The 13,450-nt window shown below is 35.8% G+C and overlaps 1 protein-coding gene across 1 annotated transcript in view; it reads right to left on the minus strand.

Annotated features, from left to right (window-relative positions):
- ROBO2 (roundabout guidance receptor 2) overlaps positions 1-13,450 on the minus strand; it is a 561,209-nt gene that overhangs the window by 40,782 nt on the left and 506,977 nt on the right. The window contains exons 25-26 of the mRNA XM_047100461.1: positions 10,386-10,591; positions 320-502 (exon numbers count right to left, since the gene is read on the minus strand). Of these exons, the coding sequence (XP_046956417.1) occupies positions 320-502; positions 10,386-10,591 (389 nt within the window). The remainder of the gene's footprint in view (positions 1-319; positions 503-10,385; positions 10,592-13,450) is intronic.

Below are 13,450 nucleotides of genomic sequence, written 5' to 3' on the forward strand. Positions count from 1 at the left end.
GAGTTATTGAAAATTTAATGGCAATCTCAGTTGCAGCTTGGCTGTAATATAGAAAGGAAGCATATTCCAATTAATCAGCAGAGCCATGAAGGGAAAGGGAAATAAAGGATAGAAGGTGGTGAGTAGGAGACCATTCTTGGCTCTGCAAAAGTAGCATCAGAAGAGAGTTCTGGTAATTGAGGATCCCAACCGTGGTCATGCATATTAAAGAAAGCCCTGCCGTCAGACTCACTGAAGAGAAAGAACAGGAGAAATATAGCTCGGTGTCTAAAGGATGAGAATCTCTCATGCAAAGAGTGTTGACTCGGAGTCTACCAACCTGTTCTTGTAAGGCTGGTTCCATCCAGCCTAAAACCAGCTTTATCTGCTGCTGCCACCAGTGCTTGTGCAAAGCTGCCGCTGGCAAAGATGGAGCCATCTGAGGAGCTACCTACACTAGATCTATGACTAGAAAAGTTACGATCCTCATCAGATGCAGAGCCCCATCCATTTACCATTGAACCTAAAAACAAATGTAGTTGTCTAGTGAGTGGGATATACTGGATAGCCCATCTGCTTGCACACACTCTGCTAAGGAACAAATAAGCTGCCTCAATTCCTCACTCCTCCTTGAGGCAAGTCTGCTTTCATCACCACTTCTCTAGCCACACGCAAGCATCATCCATGTTTTACACATTCCCAGTGCGGAAGAACGAGTGTTATTTAAAACCTGTATCTGTTTGCAACACGTGAACAAAACATGTTTCACAGGGTTCCATTCTTACATTGTTCGAATCATTACATACTCATTTTCCAAAAGAGAATTACTATGTATATCTTGTGTCCTACAATTCAGGGAGGAACGCTTTTGTGGAAGTAAATTATAGTGCGTAAACTTATCAAAGACTCAGATGAAGAAACAGTGTGAATATATCGTGAATTTAGTGTTGGCTTTAATGATAATTTCCATTAAATATACGCTTGTATACTGGGGAAGTGCTAGAATTATTCCAAGGATTTGAAATGCAAATTTAAATAATCAGGAAATATAACAACAAACATTATAAACCAAAAAAAATGTATAAATGGTATCAGAGCAAATAGACTTAGAACAAAAGGAAAAAAATGTATCTTTGAAAATTTCTATGAATTTCAAAGCTCAGGATACTTTGTTGGTATTTTAATTGTTTTAGGAATTCTAGTTTTCTCTTTGTTGCTAGTCTTTGTCTTAGAAAATTAACCATTATCAAGAATACAATTGGCATTATTATGGATTTTTCTGCAAAATACAACATGGTGATAGAGGAAAAGAATCACCCTTTGATGTGCAAAATATGAACACACTGAGAAATAACTTTCATTCTTAATTTTTTGGCAAGTTATTTACAATTTTATATTTTTTCCTCAACCAAGTAATACTGAAACCGTAATCTATTACGTAATATAATTAACATTACAATATTTATTTAAGTTGTATACCATTACTTCATGACACAGTAAAGTGCCAAGTGTGGCTTAGCCTAAATTTTATAAAGAGAGGGCAAAAAGAAGTATTTATAAGAAGTTAATTTTAGCTTTTCTAAATAAACCAATCACATATTCACATAAAGAGATTAAATTCAAATGCTAGCGATTCCCTCCCCGGCCCCCGCTTTTTCTCCAATGTTTAAGAGACAACAGTATAGTTAGGAGTGTTGCTGTGATGAAGTATTTGTATGTGTAGTCTGGGTCCCAGGATACAGTAACATGGGTTCATGCACTTGCAAGAGAGAGAGAAAATAGAAACCAAAGGGGTTAGAAGAATCTGAGAAGCTAAAAGGGTGTTAAGTGTAGCAGAGAAAGATAAGAGCTTTGATTCTATTTGCCAAAAGCACAGGGATACACTTCTTACTTTCCAAACAAATTCCCCTGACACAGGCCACTGCAAGGAAGCGCAGATAACACCAGCAACCGAGCCTCCTCTGAGAGAACCATTTCTGAGTTAATAATCGCAAGTCAAGGACCAACAGCCCAAAACGAAGGAAGAAATGATGTCATGGGCTTTGCAGTATAATGCTACGGTAGATAAGAAAAAAGAAAATCAAAGTGATTCAGTCCATGATCACCAGAGAATATGAAACCCTAGAACTGAGGATAGTTTTGAAATACACGAAAGCTCATTCCTGTCCCTGCTATGTACTGTTTTCTGTATTTCTAAAGGTCTGCTGAACATCTGCAAATAAATCTGTGCTATCTGAAACTCACTCTCCAAACAAGCATCTCCTTTCCTACATCTCCAATTTCATTCCTAAGCTCCTCCTGATTTCCTTCTGGTCCCTTTTGTCTTCAGCGTCATCGGAACTATTTTTCTCATCTATCACATGACTTGGTTCCTTCACTCAAAACCTTACCTAGTTTGCCAGCGCCACATTCAGCTAACGAGTTAAGCATCTGAGATCCTTCAATATGTAGTCCAGCCTCCCTTTCCAGCCCCAGACCCTCTTAAGAGCCTGTGTACTCCCACTGCCTTCCCTACGTAGCCTTACCTCTCATTCCTTAACACATCTCTGGATTGTCACTAACTCTATGGACCACTGTCAAACTTTAAAGTCCAAATCAATATCCCTTCTATCACCTTGATTCCACCTCACCTCGAACTCTGTCTTAGGAAGAATCAATTTCTCTGCTTCCTGTGTTTTTCAAACACTATGCATACAGTAGCGTTATAAGGTCTCTACAAACTATAGTTTGTTTCATATAAAGGTTTCTTCTTAGACAGTGGAACTCTAGAAATTAGGGACTCTTACTTATTTTCATATTTTTTCTATAGGTGCTTTTCTATAGGTGTTTTGTTTTCTATAGGTGCTTTCTATAGGTGTTTCAACAAACATTAGGCATACTGGATTAAATGTCTCCAACATTCTCATTACTCAGCATAATTTCTATGTGATTCTATCCCTTGTGCCATTTCCCAGCAATGAACTTATGATACTTATAGAAAAAATGTACTCAAAAGTACTTCTAAAAAATATAGTAAACAAGGAATATAATGTCAGTCAACTTTTGTTGATAACTTGGAAAACAGGAAAAGAAGTGAGTTATTACCCAAAAGGGAAAATTTTAAAAATGATTAATATACATATCTTGGCTATGCTTTGATACACTTGAATATAGATATTTGTCAATATCTTGATCAAAGTAAGATAATAATGTTATATTAAGTGGCAATTTACTTTTTTTTCTCCTGAACTATCTATCCACACTCAACCATCTATCTTAATGTATTTAGTCCATTTTTGAAATAACTGAGTCTTTTTGTTTTTTTCCCGTTAATGTTGGCTTGCTGTGTGGTTCCAGCTTGAGGATTTGACATTTTGACAAATAGTCTCTGAACCTGAAAATGTAGGAAAAATCCTATACCACAGCAGTGCCACTACAGAAATGCCACTTACGGACATCTCTTAACAGAGTTAGCTTGACTTTTTCAAAAACACTCTGTTCATCTCCTGTGATAGTGAGTCCTTCATATAAGGATTTCAATGTACAAGTTTGCCAGTCCCTAAACATACCAACTACTTTCCTGCCTTTGTGTCTTTGCTCTGAGTTTATCTCGATTGTTAATGCAACTTTCCATGCCCTCAGAAATCCCAGTTATTCATGAAGTTTTCTTTGGTGCTTTCTTTTTTCTTTCTCTGGGAAAAGAGAGTAGCATGGAAGACATGGCTTCAAGTAGGTTTTGGTCAATATAGAAAGAACACCACTTCTGTTTTCTTTACTACTCTATGTAAGAGCTAAGAAATTAGATAGATGACTTCAGAGTTGAAGACACATGTGTCATATAGATTTGGCCATGGTGGACCACAGGAATCCTCATCACTGAAGAGAGGCAAGTGCCCTCAGTTCCTATAGTTGAGTTCACCTTCAAATGGAGAGCAAGAAGGAAACACATCAAAAGAAGGCAATAGATTTTCTTTTTTCTTTGTCCCTTGGACTTTATCTTTGATAGCCCCTCTTCTGTAGTTAAATGTGATATATGGAGTGGGTGCATTTGTGCAGAACATTTTTATAGAAAATTGACAATACATCATGAATTAAAAACATATAACATAAATTAAATTTCATCCATGTTGTAAAATTGTTTTTTAAATATATTTTTTCATGTTATTTATTTTAGAGAGAGAGCATGAATGGGGAAGAAGGGCAGAGGGAGATAGAGAATCCCAATCAGGTTCCATGCTCATGACCTGAGCCAAAATCAAGAGACAGATGCCCAACTGAGTCACCTAGGCACCATATAAAAGTGTTAAAGTTTATTTAGCAATCACTGATTTACCCTATCTGTGGCTGCCATGCTTGTTCTTTCTTTAGATTTAAGCATCAAGAGTGACCTGAACATATATGTAAACCATTACAAGAAAGAAGACAATGATAGGAGGAAAAGAAAAACATTGATTCATGAATTAGAAAGTAAGCAAGTTTGGGGATAACTGGTTTACTTTCATAAAGGTAAATATAAAAATTAAAATTAAAATAAGATAAAAACAGAAAGGAAGGCAAACCATAAGAGACTCTTAAATTTAGGGAACAAACTGAGGGTTGCTGGAGGGTGGGTGGGGGAATGGGCTAAATGGGTGATGGACATTAAGGAAGGTACTTGTTGGGATGAGCACTGGGTGTTATCTGTAAGTGAGGAATCACTGGGTTCTACACCTGTAACTAACTTGAATGTAAATAAATAAATTTTAAAAAATTAAAATGAACATGAAGTGAAAGAGTTCAGGTAGAGATTCTTTACAAATTATACACAATCCATCCAATTTGACATGTTATAGCCCCAAACATAATCAATACATATTTAAACATTTAATGAAAAATGAATTTATGCCACATAGCCAAATTTATTTGTGTTTACATTTTCAATCTTCTGAAATTTCTCAGGCTTAAAGTTGCTGAAAGGCCAAAAAAATCTCAAATTTATTCAAGCTATTAAAGAAGAACTGCATATAGGACATTAAGTTGTTGCTCAAATGTTACTGAGCAGTAAAATACCATGATAAAGTGGCATCTTTCTGTGTCTCTATTACATCTTCAGCACTAAAATTAATTTATGATCAGTCATCAATTCATTTACATGTCGTTTTATGCTAAATCCTTCCTTGCTGATAAATGCTTATCCTTAGATCCATTAAGCTAGAGTAAAGTCTGTGCTTTATAATATGACCCTGCTAATTGTTGCATTACCATTTTTATGAGATACAAAAACTGGCTGTCCCCCATTTTTTCAGCCAATATTTAATCGAGGAACCCTTCCTATTAAGTGCAATCAGTCTAACTATGTGTTAAGTAAAATCTTCAGCTATACTTGTCTTTGGATAAATCAATCCAAATATTGACCTCTGCTTAAATGGAGAAAAACATGTCTAATATTTAGAAATTCTTCTCTCCCTCAAACATATTGAATATGCAACAATTCCACCTGCATTCCTCAGAGAGAGAAAGAATGTGTAATATACATGAAAGCAAAATAAGCAATTAAAAAATGTCTTCCTTGGGACATATGACACCTGTTAGCTTGCTCCACTCAGGTGAATATGTGATGTTCCCCTTTTATCTGCGAAATCTGAAGTAAATATTTAATTTATTTTTAAATACATCACAGTCTAAGATAATGATTTCATTATTTTTGGCATCATCTCTGAAATTCTCCTAATACTACAATATTTTCCTTAAGTTTTTGCAACAAAAACAAGGCATCAGGTCACACTTTTAAGTGGCCAATTCTCTAAAAGCTGTGTGGTCGAGTAAGGTGGTGAGGCTGCCAGGTTTTACTGTGTTCAAAATGATCTGGTTTGGGAGTTCCAGTAAAACCTCCAAAGACATAAAATACTGAAAATATAGAGCCGCGATTTCCTTTCAGCCGTGGTATTTATGTGGGGTCCAGCAGTTAAGGAAACTTTTATTCATTTCACTTCATGGCCTTCCCTCTTGGTTGTACTTTTGGTGATCAGTGAAGCAGTTAGAATCTTGGCTTCATGCTCAGGACATTTTCCTTCTGTCCTCTCTCACACTGCCTTCTGTTTCTTTTTTCCTGTGGTGGAGTCATTAAATGCAGGAAACACTTACCCTTGACTCCCATCATGGAAGATATAGAAAGAAGTATTAACTCCTCTCCCTACCCTGTTGCCCAAAAATGGTGAATTTGGCATTTAGGAAGAAATATAGCAAGCATATTCCTAAAGACTGAAATAATTCCATACGTTTACTTTCTAGCCCAAATCGGTGTGATGTGCTATAATCAAGATAGTTTTAGACTTTATTACTACCGAAGAGATTTAAATTATGCTATAAATAAATTAAAAATGAGATTCCCCACAAAAAGTGCTGATACAGATGATTCTTGTTAGCAAGAGTCACCATAACTGAATATGGAACTAAATGTAAGATAATAAGTAATAAAGGTTACGGCTAAAAATTAATATTTTTTACTCTTGATTAAGTGCATGGGGGAAGGATTAATGTTTCCAGAGATAAAATTATATGTTGTATTTGTATGAATATATATTCATATATGTACACACATACATGCATGCATGCAGAAAGGAAGAGAGACACAGAAAGACAGAGACAGAGATCTGTATGTTAGGTAATAGACCAAGAGATCATTTTCCTTTAAAATATGTTAAATTCAGAGATTAAAAAAAAAAGTTGGTCATATCCAGAGCAAGGATCATGGTCATTTATCTTGAAAGTAAGATACTTATTTTGAAAATTCTTTTGCCACCTATCAGGTGGGTATAACCTTAAAAGATGTTAAACCCCTCTGTGACCCAATTTTCGTATCTGTAAAATAAGAACTAAAATAGGTTTGTGATAGGTAAGGGATTTAATATATGTTAAAACTTTAGGACAGGGATCAGCAAACTTTTCTATAAAGTGCCAGATACCAAATATTTGAATCTTTGCTGTCTCTTTTCATTTGTTTCATGTTCTCTTACAATTGTTTAAATATGGAGGCAACATTCTTAGCTCATGGAGTCACAACAAAAAATCAGGTCACTGCTTGAAGAGTGCCTTGCACTTACTAAGGGCTATATATGCACAAGATAGTATTCTTCTTGTGGATGGCATTATTATCATTATCATTATTATCATATTTAAATTCCTAGCCAACAGTTTGGGAGGAAGAGACATTTGGTAAATGTTTGTTGTAGGAATAAATAAATAATATAGTAGACTTGCAAATACATTTTCCACATTACTGTTTTAGAAACTGAATGTTTATTTCTCCCTAAAATTCATGTGTTAAAAGCCCTAACCCCTAATGTTATAGTATTTGGAGGTGGGGTCTTTGGGAGGTAATTAGGTTTAGATGAAGTCGTGAAGGTGGGTTCATCAGACAGAATTAGCAAACTTTTAAAAAAAGACCAGAGAGCTTGCTGTCTCTCGTTGCCTTTTGAGAACACGCGTGGAGATACCTGGTTGTAAGCCAGGAGGAGAAATTCACCAGGAACCAAATCTCCTGGCACCTTGATCTTGGACTTCCCAGCCTCCAGAGCTGTGAGAAATAAATGTTTGTTAAGTCACCCAGTCAATGGCATTTTGTTAGAGCAGCCTAACAAGACTAAGACATTGAGATTATGGAATAGGAAACTGTTGATATTTTCCTTTCTTCTTGCTTTTCCATTCATGGACCATTATTTCAAAATTTAAGATGTCTATCACAAATTACTTAGTTGTTTTGAAAATATCTGGAATTTATATAATTATTTCTTTATAAAGATGGGCTCTGCACTTATTCCTTAATGTGATTAAGTGCTGGAATGTTATATATACAAGTAAAATACACACCGGCTTTTTAGCCCATCTCTGTGTTACCACTGAACTATCATTCTGGTTGGATTTAGAGTTTCAGGGAATGGAATGTAACTTTTTGTCCCATTTAATAAAAATGGTTCTTAGTCTCATGAAAATGAAAATCTCTACCAAAGAGTTTAGGTGAAAGTCATGACTGAATTCCTCACACCACGTACGAATTTAGAACCCTGAGTAAATTACAGTAGAATCAGAACCCTCTCTGTGGGCACTTACCATCTTAGAAACATAAAAAGCCAATGGCAACAGTGTCTGTTTTTACTGCCCACCTCAATTAAGGCCATTAAACTAGGTTTAAGGGTCTGAAGAAAACATAAACACATTAGAACAATATTCATCAGCATGTTGATTTCTGTAACATTTGGTCCATACATACATTCACCTTAGGGCCATCCCCATGTATGCTTACATGTGCATATGTGTGCACACACACACTTACACACTCACATATGCTTACAATCCTATTTATACCCACACACACCTACACACACTCACACAGAGCCCTAAATACACTCACACATGCAGTTATAATCACAAACCCTATCAATATTCTTTCACACACACATCCCACACTCACTCACACTTCCTACACACACACTTTTTAAAGAAAATATATTTACTTTGGATTTATATTTACTTACATTACACTTACACACTAGAAAACAAAACAAATTAAATCTTTGGTCATACCTTCCCCACAAAGTTACTGCAGAGGCAAAAAAAAAAAAAAAAAAAAAGGAAAAAAAGGAGAAGAAAAAAAAGAAAAGAAAAAAGGAGAAAAGAAAGAAAAGAGTTTCCTTTGGCTACTTCCTGTAGACTACAACTTCTTTCACTGAGAAGATGCATTATTCATAGGGCAAATTCATCATGTAATACACACCTAAACACCGTGAGGTTTTTATATACAGCAGTAATTAAGCAGTGAATTCAAGTAGGAAAACAGACTGTTTTCTTAGCAATAAAAGCTTCATTTGGAATGAACAGTATACCAGCTACAAGGAGAAAGGCAGATAGGTTTTAACCATGTTCATATTAGACAGCCTAACAGGTGAGCATGTAAAAGTGCGAAATGGCAATCTTCTGATTTATAGATATATTTATCATCTTTGACATTATAATATTTAATAAAAGGACTACATAGGCTATAGCTGCCCTTTTTTGTGTGCTATTATTGCAATTCTTACTGCATTCCTAATGGAGAGGAGTTCAGTATCATTAGTGAGATATGCAAAAATATGCAGAATTTTACCCTGAAGGAGATTATGTTGGAAATTCAGGCAAGAGGGCTTAACATAATAGTGCACTAATAAGTTAGCTCTCTGCATTCAAAGACTCAAACTTTTGCTTTGCCACCTTCAGTTGGATCTCGATTTCAAATCACGGCAGTATATCTGGAGTTCTTAAATCTTAATTAGCCTGGCAAGCAGACAGCCCCCAGGTAAGAAGCAAAACAAAAAAAGTGGGTTCCTGCATCACACATTGTATTATTCAGGAAGGCATAGAGAGGAAACATATAGGTCCTCATCCTTTTCCATCACTGTCCTAAAGAAGTTTCCTTCAGTGTTGGCTCAAGTCAGAGTGAAAAATCTTTGCAAGTTGGGAGCATACACATGAACTAAATGGGACCACGGTACACGCCTCCTAGGATGAAGATGATATTATCAAGGTAAATAGAGACATGGGTGATTTTTCTGAGAAGACCCAATGCCTGCAAAAGCAAGATCTACATTTGGGGTAGTTGCATCTTTATAGTCACATAAGAGACATTTATGTATGTGTGTCAAAGAATGGATATCTACTGGAATAGAAAGACTAAATTTTTACATTTCTCCAGATTCATTGTGTACACATTAGGATTCAAGTTTTTTCAACAAAATTGGATAAACTTAAATCCTTTCAAATAGGTTGCAGTCCTGGGATCATCTTAGGAGTGTAGCAACTGCAACATTTCACTTAGTGAACAAAGCCAGAGGACGCCAGAGGAGTAAACTGCAAAAATAACTGTATTACTTGGGAGAGGAGCAATTACTGAATCCAACGATATGAAATGCGTAAATGTATGGCTTATCTCGCTATACATTTTCTCCACACAATACCTTGTGCAACCTTAGAGAGGCTCATTCTGAAGACTTGCTTATTTTCATCAGTGAATGATTGTACAGAGTGAAATATCAAGAAGTGTTTGGAGATTGCATTCACTTTGTATGTTGCTCCTGATATACAAAATATATCATTTCTAAAAGTCAAGGTTTTTTTTTTTTTATGTAATAGACTTGGTTCCCCAGTAGAGTGAACTTTTCTTGAAAGCCCTGGATATAATTGAGTTTTCTTTCATGTCTTTAAGGCTTTTTAAAATTCATGAATTTTCTTATCATTTTTGCAGCAAAGCAAAAGTATTTCCAATCCTTTTTGAATTTTGTGTTTAATATTAACATATTTAAAATGTTATAGAAATAGCTGGAGTGGAATAAATCTTACATAAGAAAGTGTCTGATTTTTGATGCATTTGAGTGTAATAAATAGGTCAGTTATTCCTATTAAATCAGTTACGTTACCTGTCACAGAGCTGTCTAGATTGTCCATACTGGATCCGGGTGTCTGCTCTAGTGCCCTCAGGGGCCTGGGGATTTCTAAAGCTTCTTCCTCATCATCAGCATCATCATCTGGAACATCCGTTTCCAAATCGGAAATCAAGGCTCCGGACATGTAACCTAATGGTGGAACCGGGGGCTGTGGAGGTTGATTATTGCTTTGAATGTGCCTAGAATTCAAATGGGAGGAAAAAAAGAGGGAATTCATTAACAACCCACAAAATTATAATTAGAATTAAACAGCATGTTACGGCGACTAATTTTTTCTTCTTGCTTTCTATTAACTAATTTTGGAGCTTATGATGGTTTCTCAGAAGAGACAATGGGCTATGTATACATGACTAGTCAAAACCATAACCATATAAACTATTACACTCTTCTATTGGTATTCATGGGGTAATATACAGAGAAAAAATATACAGACCTAGTATTTTTGTGTAAATAAATCATCAAAGGAGAATAGGAACGTTTGCACAAATATTTAAAGTTGTTTTTGTTTTTGTTTTTGTACCATAAGAGTATAATAATTTTGTTTCCAGCTTAGTGTGGAAGTTGCATTCAGCCTGTGTGGAGGCCATATGAAGAAAAGATGTCGCATCAAGAGTTAATACCAATAACCCTTCTCCCAACCATGAGCACACTGCCTGACCTACAAGGCTTTCTTCCTGCAGGCTCCCCCATGAATCAGGCCGCTGGTTGTTTCCACTTTAACACAGTTTAAAGTAGGAATGACTACTTTGTGTTCAGGCTACTTATTTGTGCCTCTGTTTTACCTACTGAAGTCTAAAACACTTAAAATACATAAAAGGTTCATCTCAGCATTTTCTGTGTTTAGAATATCAGGTGTGCTAAACATACCCTTTGCAATGCATGTGTATCTTCAATCTCAGCCTTGTGAAGTAGACAGAATTCATATTTTCAGCTCTTAGAACCTACCCAAGGGATGTTCAAACTTAAGTGACTTGTTTCAAATGGCATGGTTAGCAATATGTAGAGTTGGACCTAGGTTCAGTTGATTCACTTTGTGACTACTTAAGAATTTCTTCTAGGTGCACCTGGGTGGCTCAGTTGGTTAAGCTTCCGACTTCAGCTCAGGACACGATCTCATGGTTCGTGAGTTCGAGCCCCGCATTGGGTTCTGTGCTGACAGCTTGAAGCCTGGAGCTTGCTTCGGATTCTGTGTCTCCCTCTCTCTCTCTCTCCCCCTCCCCTGCTTGTGCTCTGTTTCTCAAAAATAAACACTAAGAAAAAAATATTTTCTTCAGAATTATAAAATGTCATTATATCTATGTATAACAAATAAAAATGGCATATATATAACATATATATAACAAATAAAAATGACATATATATGTATAACATATATATATATAACAAAGAATGACATATATACATATGACATACATATGACATATGTATATATGTCATTCTTATTTGTTACTTGTTAGTTGTTATTTGTTCCTGTCATTAGGGAGTGAATATACCACATATCTTAATACAGTAAATCTTTTTTTTTTTGCCTTAATACAAAGTATTTAAAAGACATTGGCTATTTAAGGCAGATGTATAAGTGTTATGCATTTTCACCCAAATATTTTGAGTTAGAAATACAAGGTTATTTTTAATACCTGCATTTTGGGGGCAATTATTTCATTCGTCCAGAATTTATTTAACATCCCTCTCCCAAACGCATTCTTGAACTGGCGACCAACTCCAATGTTAGCAACATTATAAATTTTTCAATGGAAAAAAACCCTTAAGATGTTAGTTCCAGAAGCCACCTCAATATCATCAAGTCCACATCTTTAACTTAATGGGTCAGGAATATGAGGTCCCAAGTCATTATCTGACATTCATTATAGCTCATTTATGTAAAAATCAGAAAGTTTCTTAACTACCAATGCAGAATATCTTGAGTGTTGATGATGACATCCTGTAAATGTTGCCTCAAATTCTGTTTGTGAATCAAGAATGGACTGAGTCAAGTCATGAGCAAGAGAATACAAGGTGATATTTACATATATGATTCCTTCTCTAATGGTGTGCACTTTGGTCCTGGAAGGTACTAAATAAACTGACATTCTAGTCTTACATCATTGCTGACACCTCTTGAATGGAACAAATATACATTAATGTAAAAAAACATATTTCTTGAATTCAGCAGAATTAGGAGATAAACTAAAATAGGAAGAGGGTGCAAAACATTTACAAATATCTTCTAGTGACAAGCATGTGCTATGCACTACATGGGTCAATATATACAGAGTCCCTGGAGGTGGAGCCTAGGAATTATTATTTCTTAAATATTCCTCCTGTGATGTTGATGTACAGCTCAGATGAGGAGCATATTCCATTCCTGAAGGGTGAGATCCTGTGTGAGTACATAGAGGTTCATAACTTTTACATAGGGAGTCAGCAATGACACTCTGGAGGATTGTTGGACTGAACAGAAACATACTCAGAGAAAGAAACAGGGTTTTCCCTATGGGTACTTGGAGAAGGTAAAGAAGAACTAGTTTGTTCACTCATTTAGCATATATCTGTGCAACACTCACTAAGGGTAGTGCTCTTCTAAGGGTGGAAATACAGCAGTGAACAATTTAAGTGAAAACCCAAGCTCTTCTGAATAACAGCTATATTACAGCTAGATATTGTACTTAGTCTTGTATATGAGGAAACTCATTAAATTCTTTTTTTTAAGATGTTATTTTTAGTAATCTCTAACATCCACGAATCTAACATTCGTGGGGCTCGAACTCATAACCTCGAGATCAAGAGTCACATGCTCTACTGACTAAGCCAGGAAGAACTCATTTAATTCTCACACAATATGATGTGTAATAAAGAATTTGACCTTGCCCAAAGAAAAGCTAGGCTTTTGTCATGTGCTCCAGGGAGGTAATCTCTAAGTTCTAGAATATCCTACCTGATAGAAGTGTCTTTGTTCACCTGCTAATCTTAGGCTTCTCCAGAGAGTCCAATAATGTGATTTATGGTAGGGGCTTTTAGTCACATGGTATCAGTTTGCC

The sequence above is a fragment of the Lynx rufus genome, unplaced genomic scaffold (assembly GCF_022079265.1).
Source record: "Lynx rufus isolate CCGP_SWC_20201006 ecotype Redwood Valley unplaced genomic scaffold, mLynRuf1.p SCAF_5, whole genome shotgun sequence".
In the NCBI taxonomy this organism is placed as follows: domain Eukaryota; kingdom Metazoa; phylum Chordata; class Mammalia; order Carnivora; family Felidae; genus Lynx; species Lynx rufus.